Source organism: Macrosteles quadrilineatus, unplaced genomic scaffold, assembly GCF_028750875.1.
Source record: "Macrosteles quadrilineatus isolate MER2022 unplaced genomic scaffold, UCM_ALF_1.0 Scaffold_2__2_contigs__length_208266976, whole genome shotgun sequence".
NCBI classification, from domain to species: Eukaryota; Metazoa; Arthropoda; class Insecta; order Hemiptera; family Cicadellidae; genus Macrosteles; species Macrosteles quadrilineatus.
The window spans coordinates 176142044-176156279 of NW_026542595.1; the positions used below are offsets into that span (position 1 = coordinate 176142044).

At 36.8% G+C, this 14236-nt stretch overlaps 1 protein-coding gene across 5 annotated transcripts in view; it reads left to right on the plus strand.

Moving 5' to 3' along the window:
• LOC128985765 (echinoderm microtubule-associated protein-like 2) overlaps window positions 1–14236 on the plus strand; it is a 102116-nt gene that overhangs the window by 60408 nt on the left and 27472 nt on the right. For 3 of the 5 annotated variants that reach the window (XM_054405617.1, XM_054405616.1, XM_054405620.1), the window contains 4 exons: window positions 8728–8913; window positions 9631–9787; window positions 11528–11599; window positions 13470–13694. In XM_054405617.1, the coding sequence (XP_054261592.1) occupies window positions 8728–8913; window positions 9631–9787; window positions 11528–11599; window positions 13470–13694 (640 nt within the window). The remainder of the gene's footprint in view (window positions 1–8727; window positions 8914–9630; window positions 9788–11527; window positions 11600–13469; window positions 13695–14236) is intronic. The other 2 variants (XM_054405618.1, XM_054405619.1) reach the window with 2 other exon arrangements.

The window sequence follows — 14236 nt, forward strand, 5'->3', positions numbered from 1 at the left end:
CGCACGTTACATTACATTGTTGTAGGACTCTAGCGCAGTTGTGTTTTTATATACATTGCACATATGTAGTTATAGTTGTAAAAATACGTTACACTCGTCATTCTGAATTTTTGCAGTACAATTGGCTATAAACAAACCCTACTTTGTGGTTTATAGCCAAAAATCTGTACTAATGACAAGTAGTCATTGTTTAATCGTTCTCCAAGTCGTTTACAATCGTCGTATTTTAAAATCTTATTATAAAGGTTGCTGGCTTGTTCTGATAGCGAATTGTTTTCTGGCTCAAGAGGTAAGTTGTTGGACTGATTGCGCTCACACTGCGTGAAAGTAATAGACATAGAGAGACCGCTCGACATTTTCCAACACCATTAGTAAAGAACAAAGTTCTTGTCAAAGGGTTTTTTACTTATCGCTATGGAAAAGGTTTGAAAAACGGTATTCAGGCGGAAATATCGAGCCCCTGGGCTACACTATTTATGGTGAACATGTCTCCGGAATCAATGCAAACAAGACAGACGCAGAGTCTTGATACAGATTTTACCATACAGGCTATACAGTGTGGTAGAAAAGTCCCGGAACGGTTAAATATTTTAAAATATAATGCTGATAGAGCTACAATACTTGGTACAAAGTTACAGGGCATAAAACTCTATTTTAACACATATTCAGTGATCCAATAACTCTTCAGGGGGACGGCCCACAAGGAGTCGGAAGAAAATCTTAAATAGAAGCTTAGGTGAATATGCACATCAAATTAAAGGTCTTTTTTAGTAGAATACAATGCCGCAAACCGCACTTCAAAAGGTTGATCCTGCGCAAAATGACAGTTGTTCAAAGATTCATTTAATTTACATTGCTATTATACGCTTACTCCTTAGGGGGCACAGCCCTAGGAATCGGAAGAAAATTGTTAACGTAAGCATAGGTCGATATGCACATCAAATTAAAGGTCTTCACTAGTAGATTACGATGCCGTAAATTCAAGCTCAAAAGAATGCCTGAGTAAAAAATGACAGTCAGATTCAAAATGACGGATTCAAGAAATCTTTGAACATCTGCCATTTTGCGCAGGATCAACCTTTTGAAGTAAGGTTTGCGGCATTGTATTCTTCTAAAAAAGAACTTTAATTTGATGTGCATATTGACCTGTGCTTTCATTTAAGATTTTCTTCCGACTCCTTGTGGGCCGTCCCCTGAAGAGTTATTAGATCACTGGATATGTGTTAAAATAGAGTTTTATGCCCTGTAACTTTGTACCAAGTATTGTTGCATTATATTATATTTTAAAATATTTAACCGTTCCGGGACTTTTCTACCACACTGTAGGCCTATAGCTTATTGTATGCGTACTGTATTGTGGCAGGCATGGTGCTATACTCGCGGTTATGTACTTGTCTTGTTATGCTCTAGAGAATAGTGTAATCGTGCCATTGTGTCTCTTTCCGGTTCATATGTTGTCAATGTTTTTTCTCACCTGCAGATGGGGTCAGATTTCAAACACGAAGTGTCATAGATAAAAGCAATGTTTTTACCAATAAGTTACCAAAATTAATTACCAACACATACTCGCGAGAAACTGTTGTTTTACTTGTTGGAGTGTTGGACCGTGTTGCATACAAAGTAGGCCGAGTAGTGTAGAGCTCATGAGTACATTGTATGTACAATGGAGCGGTTATGAATGGATTGGGGATGCCGGATGTGGAATATGAATGATAATTACTGCAACAGAATAGGAATACGCCAGACCATAGCACCATAGCGTGTATACAGTGCCGGATTTGTAGGGTAGGTACTGGGGGTCCGCGGAATTGGCTAACTCTGGAACTCGCTAACCCCATGTTAAATGCCCTATCTTCAAATTTGGTCGATGAGAGGAACTCGCTAACTTGTTCGGTTTCGGAATTGGCTAACTCCGGAACCCGCTAACCCGCTCTAGAGCCGGGTTAGCGAATTCCGTCCTCGTACGGAAGTCGCTAACTCGGTCCCTCGGCGGAACTCGCTAACTCCCAATCAGAAGCCTCGCGGGCCGTCCAATGGGAGCCAAGCACGAATATTTTTGGCCAGTGTTGCCGAAAGTGTAGTACCTATATCGTATCGGCACCATAATGTCGTATCCTACGATTAATTAGGAGTAAGAGCAACGTAGTCGATAAAATAAATATATTTAGAAGTATGTTTAACCACAGAGAAGTTCTTATGATTATTAGGGTGGAAAATGCATTATAGTCTTACCATAGACTAACCAACACAAGTAAACTTTACATCCCATTGTAAACTTTGAAGCTCGTTTTTCGTGTCTAGTTCATGTCCGGTGACACTGATCGCTAGTGTCGACAAAATTGTGTTTCTATTATTTTATAGTTAACTTCATGATTTGTTCCTGACTGTTTGGTTATATAACTAGGGGACGTGTTATTAGTTGTGATTAGAACGTTTTATTTGGTTAAACTTTTAAATTACTGAAAACAAGAAACAATTGTAAACAAAACCCGACCTCTAAAGACAGTACACCGGACAGAACTAACAATACAACTGTCTTCAGATCATCCATAAGGATGAGAAATGTACTAATATAAGGGAGTATGTTTTATATGTGGGTTTCTTACTTAAATAGTAGCTTATTGGTATGAAAAAGATAAAAATGCACATTTAATTTGGATCTATTACATGTTATGAAATATCTATTTTCGTAGTCCGCCATTTGTTTCTTTTATTCGAATAAATACCATTTTGTGAACTTCTGCAAATAAAATTTTTGAGTTCGTATTTTATATACTGGGCTTGTAGTAACCTTAAATCATAAATCATAATAAAATTTACACGTTAAACGTCATTACAGAATTACATTGCAATGGTTATGTATTTTTAAATAGAGCTATTGAATTTAAATAAATAATTATCAATACGTTATAAAGTGGTTTTCTTTTATCGTAGGCTATTAGAGTAGAACCCGGGTCATCCTCTTAATTTTGTTGAATTAATATTAATTTTACGTCTTTCAGTAGGCTTACTTTTTAAAAGTCTGGAGTTTTTTTCCAGGCTGATTCTATCTTATCCAAAAACAAAGCTATTGTCTATTGTGTAGCTCAGTACTGGGGAACGGTGAACCGAGCAATGGCTTGGGTATATCGTTTGTGAAAGCAATATAAAGGAAACCCAACACTCAAATCAGGAAAATCCGTCAATGGTTTATTAAAAATCGTGAATTAAAATAACCCTGTCACGTTTTATTATATGAATATTATATCTTCTCCTATTTTTTACTAGTGGTGCTTAGGTGTACAATCTAAAAACTGTTTTAAAACATGTAACATTATTGCTAAAAAATTCAACACATTTTAGAATTAGGCAACTATTTACTAGTAGGCCTACAATGCTTTGGTTCAAACTATTAGGCCTAGATAAAAACTTAGTCTATGTCATCATATTTGTACACGTAAGTTGGACGGTTCAACGACGAACATTTAATTTAAAATCTATGAATTAATTATGAAAGTTACGATGGTTGATGACTGTATTAATTAATGGTTTTGGTTTATTACGACATTACAATTAAATCTGTTTTCCGTGTTTAAGAACTTGCGTGTATTTTAGCTTATTTTCGTAGAGGTTTAATTATTTATTACCAATTAAACTAAATTTTGAATATTTTTCATATTCTATTATTTTCTTTTATACTGATGGCATTTATATTTAAGATCGAAATCATAAACATTTAACTGGCCATTGTACAGTTTAATAAATAACACTTTTTCATGATTTTTTAATTGTCTTTTAATTACTTTGGGCTAGTTATCTGTTAAAAGTGGAATTGGAATTGATAGACACTGGCATTTTGAAATACGGCAGTGTACGATTATTTTGTTGTACAAGGTTGGCAACGCTCCGAGCAGTGGGCGCGGCTGGGTTAGCGACTTCCAGAGTTAGCGAATTCCGCCGCGAGACAAAATCGAGTTAGCGGGTTCCGGAGTTAGCCAATTCCTGACTGAGACGGTTAGCCAGTTCCAGAGTTAGCCAGTTCCGCCACACGACCGAGTTAGCGAGTTCCTGAGTTAGCCAATTCCTACGTCTCGGTACTGGTGGCCCTAGGAGAAATAACCCGAGCGTCCCCGCCCCTTATGTGGAATTTCCTCACAATTGCGACAAACTCGTGAACATCTCCCGCGGTTTTTCGTTTAACAACTTTATTTTACAAAACGCTGCGACCCCATTGCTTGTGGCCTACCGCGGCCTAGTGGTAAATCCTAGTGGCTCACATTAATTAGGGTGAAATATTACTATTTGTAACCCGCATAAACAAAAACCGTTGGGAAAATAATAATAACACCTGAAATGTTTAAATCTGCTTTCCTACTTATGAAAAAGAGACGCAAAAAAGTAATTTGCGCGATTAATTTAGGTGGCGGCGCTTTCCTCATGGCTTCTGCCCCGTGATTGACTGCTCAAAATATTGTGTATAGACTAGACGAATGCATTTTGCCATGAAGCTAATAGTATAGCATTACAGTATCATGTAGTCAATGTCAACCCAGAAGCGACAGAAGCCTCACGTAATGCGACACTCTGTTACGATAATGTTTAGTCCACAAGTCGCTTCATAGATGGCGTTGAGATCGCCAATGCGGTGTTGCCATATCGCTTCTTGGCCGACTGGGAGAATTTCTCTCGCCGAGTACCTTGTTTATTCCTCCCTCTTTTATTATAATGTACAAAGTACAAACGCATTATCACAATGTATAAAGTGGCAGTAGATGTAGGTGTAGTGATGTCAACATCCGGTATCGCACTGGCGGATGCGGACCTTGGAATCCGGCGCCGCCCTACAGTGTGTACCAGCATCACAATGGAACGTCCTTCAATTTGTATCTAATGGACTATCTAATCGAACGTAGTAAACGCTATAGTCAATGTGAACGGACGTTTGTTGTGGAAACGGGGATTAGTGAAGTATAACGTCTAGAAATTAATTACAAATACCGTACCCAAAATCTTTCTTATGGAATAATAAAAATAGAGGTCGTCCAGTGGTCGAAAACTCGTCCAAAAATATGTAATGTGCAGACTTCTCTAATTTCACCCTACGCTGTAGATAAAACATGTGATTGGAATTTCTTCCATTTGTTTTGATTTTCTGTTTATATTGTGTTGTTATTTCGTCACCAGCATGGAAACCCATAAGGTCCATGATAATATTTAAAATTTTCAAATAACTTATTGTGGTTATTTTTTTAGCTTATTTTAATTTATGAAGGGATTCTGCACATCTACAGAAGAATATCTTTCCAATAGTATGCATAGATTTTCCCTGCGATGCAAACAAGCTGAGAAAAAAGGTTTTAAAGAAACATGCTTGTCTTTTAAAATATACAGTAGATAGATAAGGAGGTTCTCTGTAACATCCCTATTTCGCCCATCCTACTTAACCGATTAGTTACGATTGAGGTGCAATTGTAAAGCTAGCGGAGTGGTGAATTGTAGTCTAACTAAAAAGGTCATTACATACTTCGTTTCTTCGTCCCTCGGGCTTGATTATTTCAAAGTAAATTTCCAATGACGCTAAAGGACTTTCTTTATAATATAACGGCTTTAATTAGTGTTAATTGTATTTCAACAGCTTGTCCTTCAGTTGTTTAACTACCGAGGTCATATTTTTAAGGAGACATTGTAGTGTAAATCCAATCGGCAAATGGAAATTCGCTTAGTCTGCAGGTTTGCCGCGACAGGGATATTATTAAGTTTTGATGTAGTTTTTATTTACCGAATGACTGTCTGAAGAACCCTTTTTTTGCCTCCAAACAGGTTTGTAACCCTGGTGAGATGTGTAATTTGCGTGTTTTTTATTAGTTTCACACAATATCTTTTACTTTGACATACTCTTTACTTGGTTCCATTAGTCATTCTGGCCATTGTAGATTTTAACATTAGTTTTTTTACGTCTAATATTTTTTTGACAATAAAAAATGGAATATTAAAAAATCTATCTATTTTACACCAAGCAAGACTATACAAATAATTATTTTTACTCATTTTCTGTTACTTTTTAGCAGTATAATGCTTTAAATCTTGTACAAACATATACCTGTCTTGTTTTCAAATGCTGGGTTACGTTGTAACATAGTTTATTGATCATGGAAAATATTAAATTTCTTTGCAAACAAATCACACACAACAGAGTATACAAAACCTATAGAAAAATGTAGCAAGACAACACATGCATGCTTATTTCACCAGGCATAAATTTTGGCTGACAAGTGAAATGGGATTAATACGCCATCAATCTTAAACCACTGCAATTTGAAAGCAAATAATTGCATTTTTTGTCATTGAATTCAAGGCAGTATACAAAATATAATAACAATATTTACTATATCATCCATTCCCATTGGTCCCAGTCATGTATGGGTTGTGTTTTTCCATGGTCACTGAGACCAGCTGATCAGCTGGGAGGACCGTTGTTTGGTCCTGTTCTGACAGGAATGCAGACATCCTGTAACCTGTAATGCTGCTCCTGGATTGCACATTGCATAACCAGTTTGCCCTTTGCTCACTTCCTGCAATTATACATAATTGACTGCAATCTCAGCGGCTTCTGGCTTTGTTCTGGAGATGAGACGGATTATTATTAGTTTGAAATAGAGGAGTATCTTCCCTGTAGCAGCAAACCTAAGTACTCATTAAGAATAATGTTATTTATATGAGAAATAAATCTGAAAGGGAGGACTATGGTGGAAATCCAGCCAGGTAAATGGAAATTTGTGTAGTCTGCAGGTTTGCTGCAGAGGGGGTATTCTATTTATCAAAGAGCTATCCAACGCTATCACAGCCCCAGCCATTATGCATGCCGGATGTGTAACTAACCTTGTCCAAGGCCTTTTAACAATCACAAACATCATTAACTAACTTACTGTACAAAACCTGTGAACAAGTTTCATGTTGACTGTTAACTGTGTGCCTTTTGGTGATACTTGACAGATTGGATGGTTGTAAATTTGAATTTTGACTCATTTCACTTTTGAAAAGAAGCTATTACCTTTGACAAGGTTCTGTGGTTGGTTGGACCTCTCTGAGAGATCATTGAATCATTTGTAATTTGAGGTACAAACACCATTTGTACAGATTTACAGGGGTTTGTGTTTCCATTAATTTACAAACTCAAGTAAAAATGCATAGCCAAGTCAACGTGCTTACTTTGAATTACAAAGGCTGTTGGCTTTTTCTTGATAAAGCTTTGAAATAGATTATTATGACACGACACACACTAGTGCATTAGTATTGTGTACACAAGCTATACAACTGGGTAGATAAGTGGTAATTCAGTAGGTTACCTACTGGTTTGGTCATGAGAAAAAGTCAGCTTTATTTGATGGTTCATAAGTGGACCAGCTGTCCTCCATCATTGGAATTTTAATAAATGGTCAGCTGATCTTACTGGACTTAGTAACTCATTCATTCTATACACCTCCTTCGCTCATCTTACCAAGTTGTCCCATTGTAAATCTTATTAAATCTTATATAATGTATGTGTTTCAATCTGTTACAAAGTTTAAAACAAATCAAATTAGAAAATAATTGGAAAATATAGTAAGAGTAAGATCTCTTTAACTCGACAATTTGTGGAGGTTGTTCGGTTTGGGGGTTGTGGAGTTATCCAGAACATTAAAAATTTTAATGGGTTTAATGAATTAATTCATAACAGACTAGTTTTACATAAAAATTTTGAGTATTTTTTCATTATCAAGTAAACAATCTTATAAGAAATGAAAGGAAAGAAAACTTGAAAGGTCAAATACAATAGTAAGACAAAGCCAGCTAGTCTTACGACCTGTCAGCTGTTGACTGTCAAGTTAGTGAGATATTACTGTAGAAACAATGTATGATGGCTGCCAACAAGTAATTTTCATAGGGAAGCAAACTGGTTTCATCAATCAGGAAAAGATTCCCCCATTTTTGTTTGTTATTGTATTACAGTACACACTTAATCTATATATATAAAATCCAATGTATGTTTGTTTGTATGTATGTATGTTTGTTTGTCCTTTATGGATTCCGAAACCGCTCGACAGATTGTAATGGAACTTTCAGGCATTATTAAGCATTATTTAAGGATGGTTTGTGTGAAGTTTGGTGCAGATCCGTCAAAAGGGCTCCGCCCCAGTGGCTCTTGAGTTTCCCATGTTAACCTTATGAGTACTCATATTTAAATGGAATTAAATATTCTTAACAGCTGGTTCAACTAAAGAATTTAATTCTGTGATGTTCAATAGCATTAAAAAGTTAATAGGTTTACCAACAGGGTGCAGCACTATTATTTTTTCAATTTATGACAACAGCTAATTTGCAACCAAAAGGTGAGTGAGCGTAGCGAACGAACAACCTGGAGGTTAGTTAGCATAGCGAACGAGCTAACCTGAAGGCAAGTGAGCGCAGCGAACGAGCTCCAACCTAAAGGTGAGTGAGCGTAGCGAACGAACTTCAACCAAGACGTGATTGAGCCATGCGAACGTGCTCATCTTGAAAGTGAACGAGCATTTGACATAAAACCACATTAGGACAGGACGACGTCTGTCGGGCCAGCTAGTGATTATATAAACTACACAGATATATTTTGGACTCGCTAAGCTGTCCATACCGGTAACCATACACAGCCTTATTTATTTTATTATTTTGTCAGAATAATATTTGTAGGTGCTATATCTAAACATTTTCTAAATGTGTTTATTTTTCCAGATGACATGATTGAGACGGAAAATGAATCAATACGGGAGAGAGTATCAGACTTGGAGAAGAAGGTGCTGGAGCAAGGAGATGAGATTGTGTGTCTGAGGTCAACTTTGGCCGATGTTCTGCGGAGACTCAATCAGCTGGAGGGGTCTCGGCCCGTCACTACACCACTCAAGAATGGCTCTCTCAGAGGTAGTTGTTGAAGTCATTGGTATTTTTGTAGAGAAAATCACAATGTTTTGAAGAAAAGAAATCCAAACTCCTCAAATGTTTATAGATGTTATGCCAAGCGGAGGAAAATATCCTTCCGCAACAAACCATCTGCAGACTAAATTAATTTCCATTTGCCTTATTGGATGTTTACTATTTAGAATATTTAGGCGGTTTTATGTGAAGAAATCTATCCCCTCCACTTGACTCTTACCTTTAAAATAATAGCTCAACAGCTGATTAAGCAGCATACAATATACAAAAAAAGTAAAAGGGAACTTCCCCTCAAACCGCCTAAATATTGTTAACGAAGTATAAAATATTTCCTGAATAATGACAGATTTATTCCCCAATTTTAATGAAAGTAAATACAAAATACTCTAACATTACTTAAAACACATATTTACACTTATCATGTTAACTCACAAGACGGTAAAAAAGATAGTAAGTGGTGATCGATTTTCATTGGACACTCCAATCATCATCAGACCCTATGCTGAATCTTTTCATAACATGAGTTTCAATTATTTCTTAAATTTTCTGCTACAAGGAAGGTGATAAAGTGTGTCTTTTAGTAAAATGATGAGAGTTTGCCTATCAATTAGCAAGCAAACGAGATTTTATGGAAAAACTAAAGATCAGCTTTTCAATTTTCCTTTCAACAAATCCTTCCACCCTAATTCTCTGTTTCTGTTTCAGCTGTGGGTAATCACACAGTCTCACACAACAACCACACAGTGCTTGGCTCACAGAAGGACCTGCGCTATAGGCCCAACCCTTCCCCTGACACTAACAGTAACAAGGAGCCGGTGAGAAGAGTGCCGAGCTATCAGACGCCTTCATCTCTCCCACAGAGGTAGTGTACTGCGGCCTAATTGTTAGAAAACATAGGGAGACTAATGAGTTTATTGTATGGTTATAACACTGTGCATTTGTGTATTACCGATACATATTCAATCAATATATAAGGGCTGTTCGGAGAGTGACTTCCGTTTTTCAATAAAACAGAAGTAGAAAAAACTTTTATTATACACATCTTAAAACTATGTCTTTCCTCTACTTTCGATATAGTTTCCTTGGACATTTAAACACTTATAATATCTGTGGACTATAACTTTGAAATTCCCTCTAAAAAAATCCCCCGCCAGTGTCTTCAGCGATCCCGTGACTGCATCTTTTAGTTCCTCATCATCGTCAAATCGCTGGGAGCCAAGGCATTTTTTCATGTGATTGAAGAGGTGGTAGTCGCTTGGAGCCAAGTCTGGGCTATATGGAGGATGCGAAAAAACATCACATTTGAACTGGTCCAAAAGGTTCTTGGCTTTCTGGGCAGTATGAGGAGTGGTTCTTCAGAGTTTCAACGTACGAATCCTTATTGATTGTTGCACCACATTCCATAAATTCAACCAGCAGCCCCTTTGGAGTCCCAAAACACAGATGCCATGAATTTTTTTAAATCTTGCCGGGCTTTTGTTGGTTTGTGTGGCGATACCATTTGACCCCAAAACTTTGACTATACTTTGGTCTCAAGATTCACGTTCTTGACCGAGGTTTCATCGCCAGTCACAATTTTGTTAAAACAAGTTTCTCCTTTCTTGTTGTATTAAGACAAAAAGTCCAGAGCCGAGGTCATTCGTTGTGTCTTGTGGTTCTCCAAAAGGATTTTCGGGACACACCGAGCACAGTATTTATGGTAACATTACCTGTCAGTCACAACTTCGTACAGAACAGTCCTGGAAATTTATGGACACTCGTCCTAAAGTTTTGAGATGGTAAATCGTTGGTTCTCACGAATCATTGCCTTGATTTTCTGAACCAGTTCATCACTGACCACAGATGGCCTTCATCATTTTTTTTATTTCTTCATCATGCACATTCGTTTGGAAATTTTTAAACAAGCTACCCCATTCCTGAACAACTCCTTCACTCATTATTTTAGGTCCATACACAGCACTAAGTTCTCTACGAATAGCTGTTGGAAAATACTGTTACGCTACAAAAACCGAATCACAGCATGCACCTCACACTTGGTGGGATTTTTGTTTGCAGTACTCATTTTGACTAGCGACGGCAAAAAAACTAGAGCTCAGACGACCTTTACACCACCACGGCTGGAGCAGGCCCTAGAATGGCGGCACTACCCCTTACACTTCCTGCGTGAGAAGTAAACGGAGGTTGTTTTCCGAACTGCCCTTGTATTTACCCTCAAAATAGGCGCTATCATTGACTTTTAGCCTTTCAGGTACAACTGGATACAGACTTTTGAGCAATCTGAATAATCGTTGGCCTATTTGCCAAAGGTATGTAAACTTGTTATTGTCTTAACAAGATAGCCCAGAGGCCAGAAACTTGAATTTTAACAGATAATTGGTTTATTTTATTTTTATAATTTGGTTAAATGATACCCAGTCACCTCAATAAGCAGTTTAAAGTCTTATTCTAAACAATCAGTTTATTTAATGAGTGTTTGGACTATTAGCAATTTATTTTTTTCCAAGGGACTGTTTTGTTGTTGACACACTGTTATTTTTGGTTTGCATGCTTATCAGTTAATGTATTTTTGGTTTTAGTTGCACTATTATAATTTGTTTTACAGATTACACAAGAATTTTGGTTCTCTGCGAACACTCAGCAGATTGCACCAGGATACCCAGAGTTCTTTGAGAAGGTTTCTTGAGTTATTATTACAGCTTTTTGCTGCATTTGCCAAACTGTGAAATAAGAAAACGTGTTGACAGCTTTGGTTTTTGGTGTCAGTCTTTTAATGTTTTTCCGTATTGTTTGCAGCTTGAGTGTCAATAATCAAAAGCAATCATACAAACATGTTGCTTTTAGTTTTTGCCAGTGTGCAAGTTTTTTTCTGAATTTGTGAGTAAATTCCATGTAAGAGTAAGAAACTATTGGAATTTGCTTATTACACAGTTGAATTTTATTCACACCAAGAACCTGTTTTAAGGGTACAATATGAGAAGTTAGAATTTGTTGAAGGGGTGGTTTTTGAGAACTGCATAAATTGTCCCACAAATGCCACAAATAAGAACATTACTACAAATTCAATCGATCTCTGTTTGAATTTTATAATCTTATTGCTGGATATGTTTTTTTTTTTTTTTAGCGAATTTCCCATATAGGGAATAAGCTATTTTTACTTACAAGAATATTCAGTGTTTTTACTGTTTTACTATTCTAAATATTTCATTTCTAGCAAACGATTTTGTCCCCTCCATCAATTTAATTTACAATTCCTTTTTACCAAGGCATTTTGTTACAAAATCTTAGAAAACTTAGGTTTGTTGTCACAGTTGGTATAAACATGGTTATTTTCCAAGGCCTGTTTGTATGGGGATCTCGAGGTGTATATAGGCATCCATTGTAATTTGGATTATTTTTTTCTGTATTAGGAAATATTTGTTAAAATCAAGCTTCAATAAAATATAACTCACTTAGTTGCAAATGCACAATTAATTGATTATTTGATTAACTAAATAGTAGACTTAGGCTTCGGTAGATATTTGCATTTTTACTTATGGGAAAAATATAATATACAGAAATAATTGTTTTTTGATTTAAATAGATCCTATATTGTTTTCCTAAAATATTAGTCGATCTGACTCAGGTAACTTCATAGTTCCTGAACTAGCTGTTGTTTTTGATGGGCACTCGCTCGATTCTTTTCCATATGTAAATGTGTATTTTGTCTAGTAAAGAAGTGGATCGTTTTTATTGTGTGTTTTATGTGACTTTGCAACTTAAGCTTATTTTGTTGCATTTTGCTGTTAAAAAGGTGGACAGTTTAGATATAGTGTTATTGGTGTATAAATAATTGTAAAAATTATGTATTGTATTTGATAATTTTTTAATTCTTGTTTGGAGGAACATAAACCCATATAAAAAGTAATAACATATTCTTTTTGGTTCTTTTCAGCGTTAACTTTTAAGTAAAGCTTAAACAGATAAATTTTAGCTAAGAAATAGTTTTCACCGTATTACTAAACTGGAATGTGAACCACTCTGAAATACTTAAAAGTTTCCTAAACCTCTACAGCTAATTATGATCTCGCTTTTAATTTAGTTTCGGTGAACTAATACTATTTGTACCTTTTAATTTTGGTACTGCTATACATTTTTGGTTGGTACACATTTTTGTTGGGTTCATGTAGACATTTTTAAATTTCGACTACTCTGGTACAATTTAACTCTGTTGTTGTGAACTTATGTCTTAAGCCATTTGATAAGTTGTGCCCTCCAGGTTTGAATGAGCTGTATATGAGCAACATGTTTATAGCCGATAGCCACTTCAAGTTAAAATCCCAAGCTGCGTAATCCTCCGAGGGAGAACAAAACATGTTAACTGACTGTTAAGTACCAAAATTATGCTGAACGCAGCACTGCTGTCGATCTATATTTAATTCTATTTGTCTATGCTAGTGGGGTCTGTGCAACTGTTGTTTTGTTTTTATCTCTGAGATCGGATAGCTTGACTTAACCTGACTGGCTGATGTCATTGTATGATGAGGTGATCAAAGTCTTTGTTCCAGAAGAGTGGTCCACTACCAGTCCACGGGGTCGCTACACTCAGACTCTCCCAGCTCCAGCAGTGTGTCGCCTGTCCCCACCTCTCCCTCTCCCTCTCCCACTCGCCCCTCGGCCAAGACACCCCCAGCCACACACCCACACACCCCCTCTGGCAGTCTGTTTCTCAGCAAACGATGGAGCTCTACGGGAGACTTCAACAGTGTCAACAGTCCTTCTCACAGTTCTAGGTATGTTTGTTAGGTTATGTTTGGTAAAACATAGGTTAGGATCGGTTGTTAAGAAAATAATGCCTGGAAGTACCGTAGTAAAATTTTGGTCAGAACCCATGTTGTAGATTCATAGGCGGTTATTAAGGGGTCTTGGAGGACGGCCACCCCTCCACTTTTAAGGGGGCTCTAAAAACTAACCCCATACCTCTGAGTGGTTTTTGCCTTCCCCTCTTACTTGCAATGGTCAAATGCCGCTATGGGGTGTATTTTGCAAATGCAGCTTTAGGTGTTTTTTTATAAATAATCTGTCAAACATCAAAACATTTTGACGGTGAGGAGTAGTAAACATACGGAGTCCTGAAAATATTTTCATATGGCTATATAACCCAATGTTCCCATAACTGCATTAGAACATTTTTCTTAATCTTCTCATTGTGTCTGTCTAATTTATCTTGCACTCATACACCTCGCATTTATAAGTAGGGCAATAACTTTCTGCAAGCTCTGACACTTCCTGGTTTCAATACTACTTCTCTCTTGCCTTTTGAAATAGCTACTTG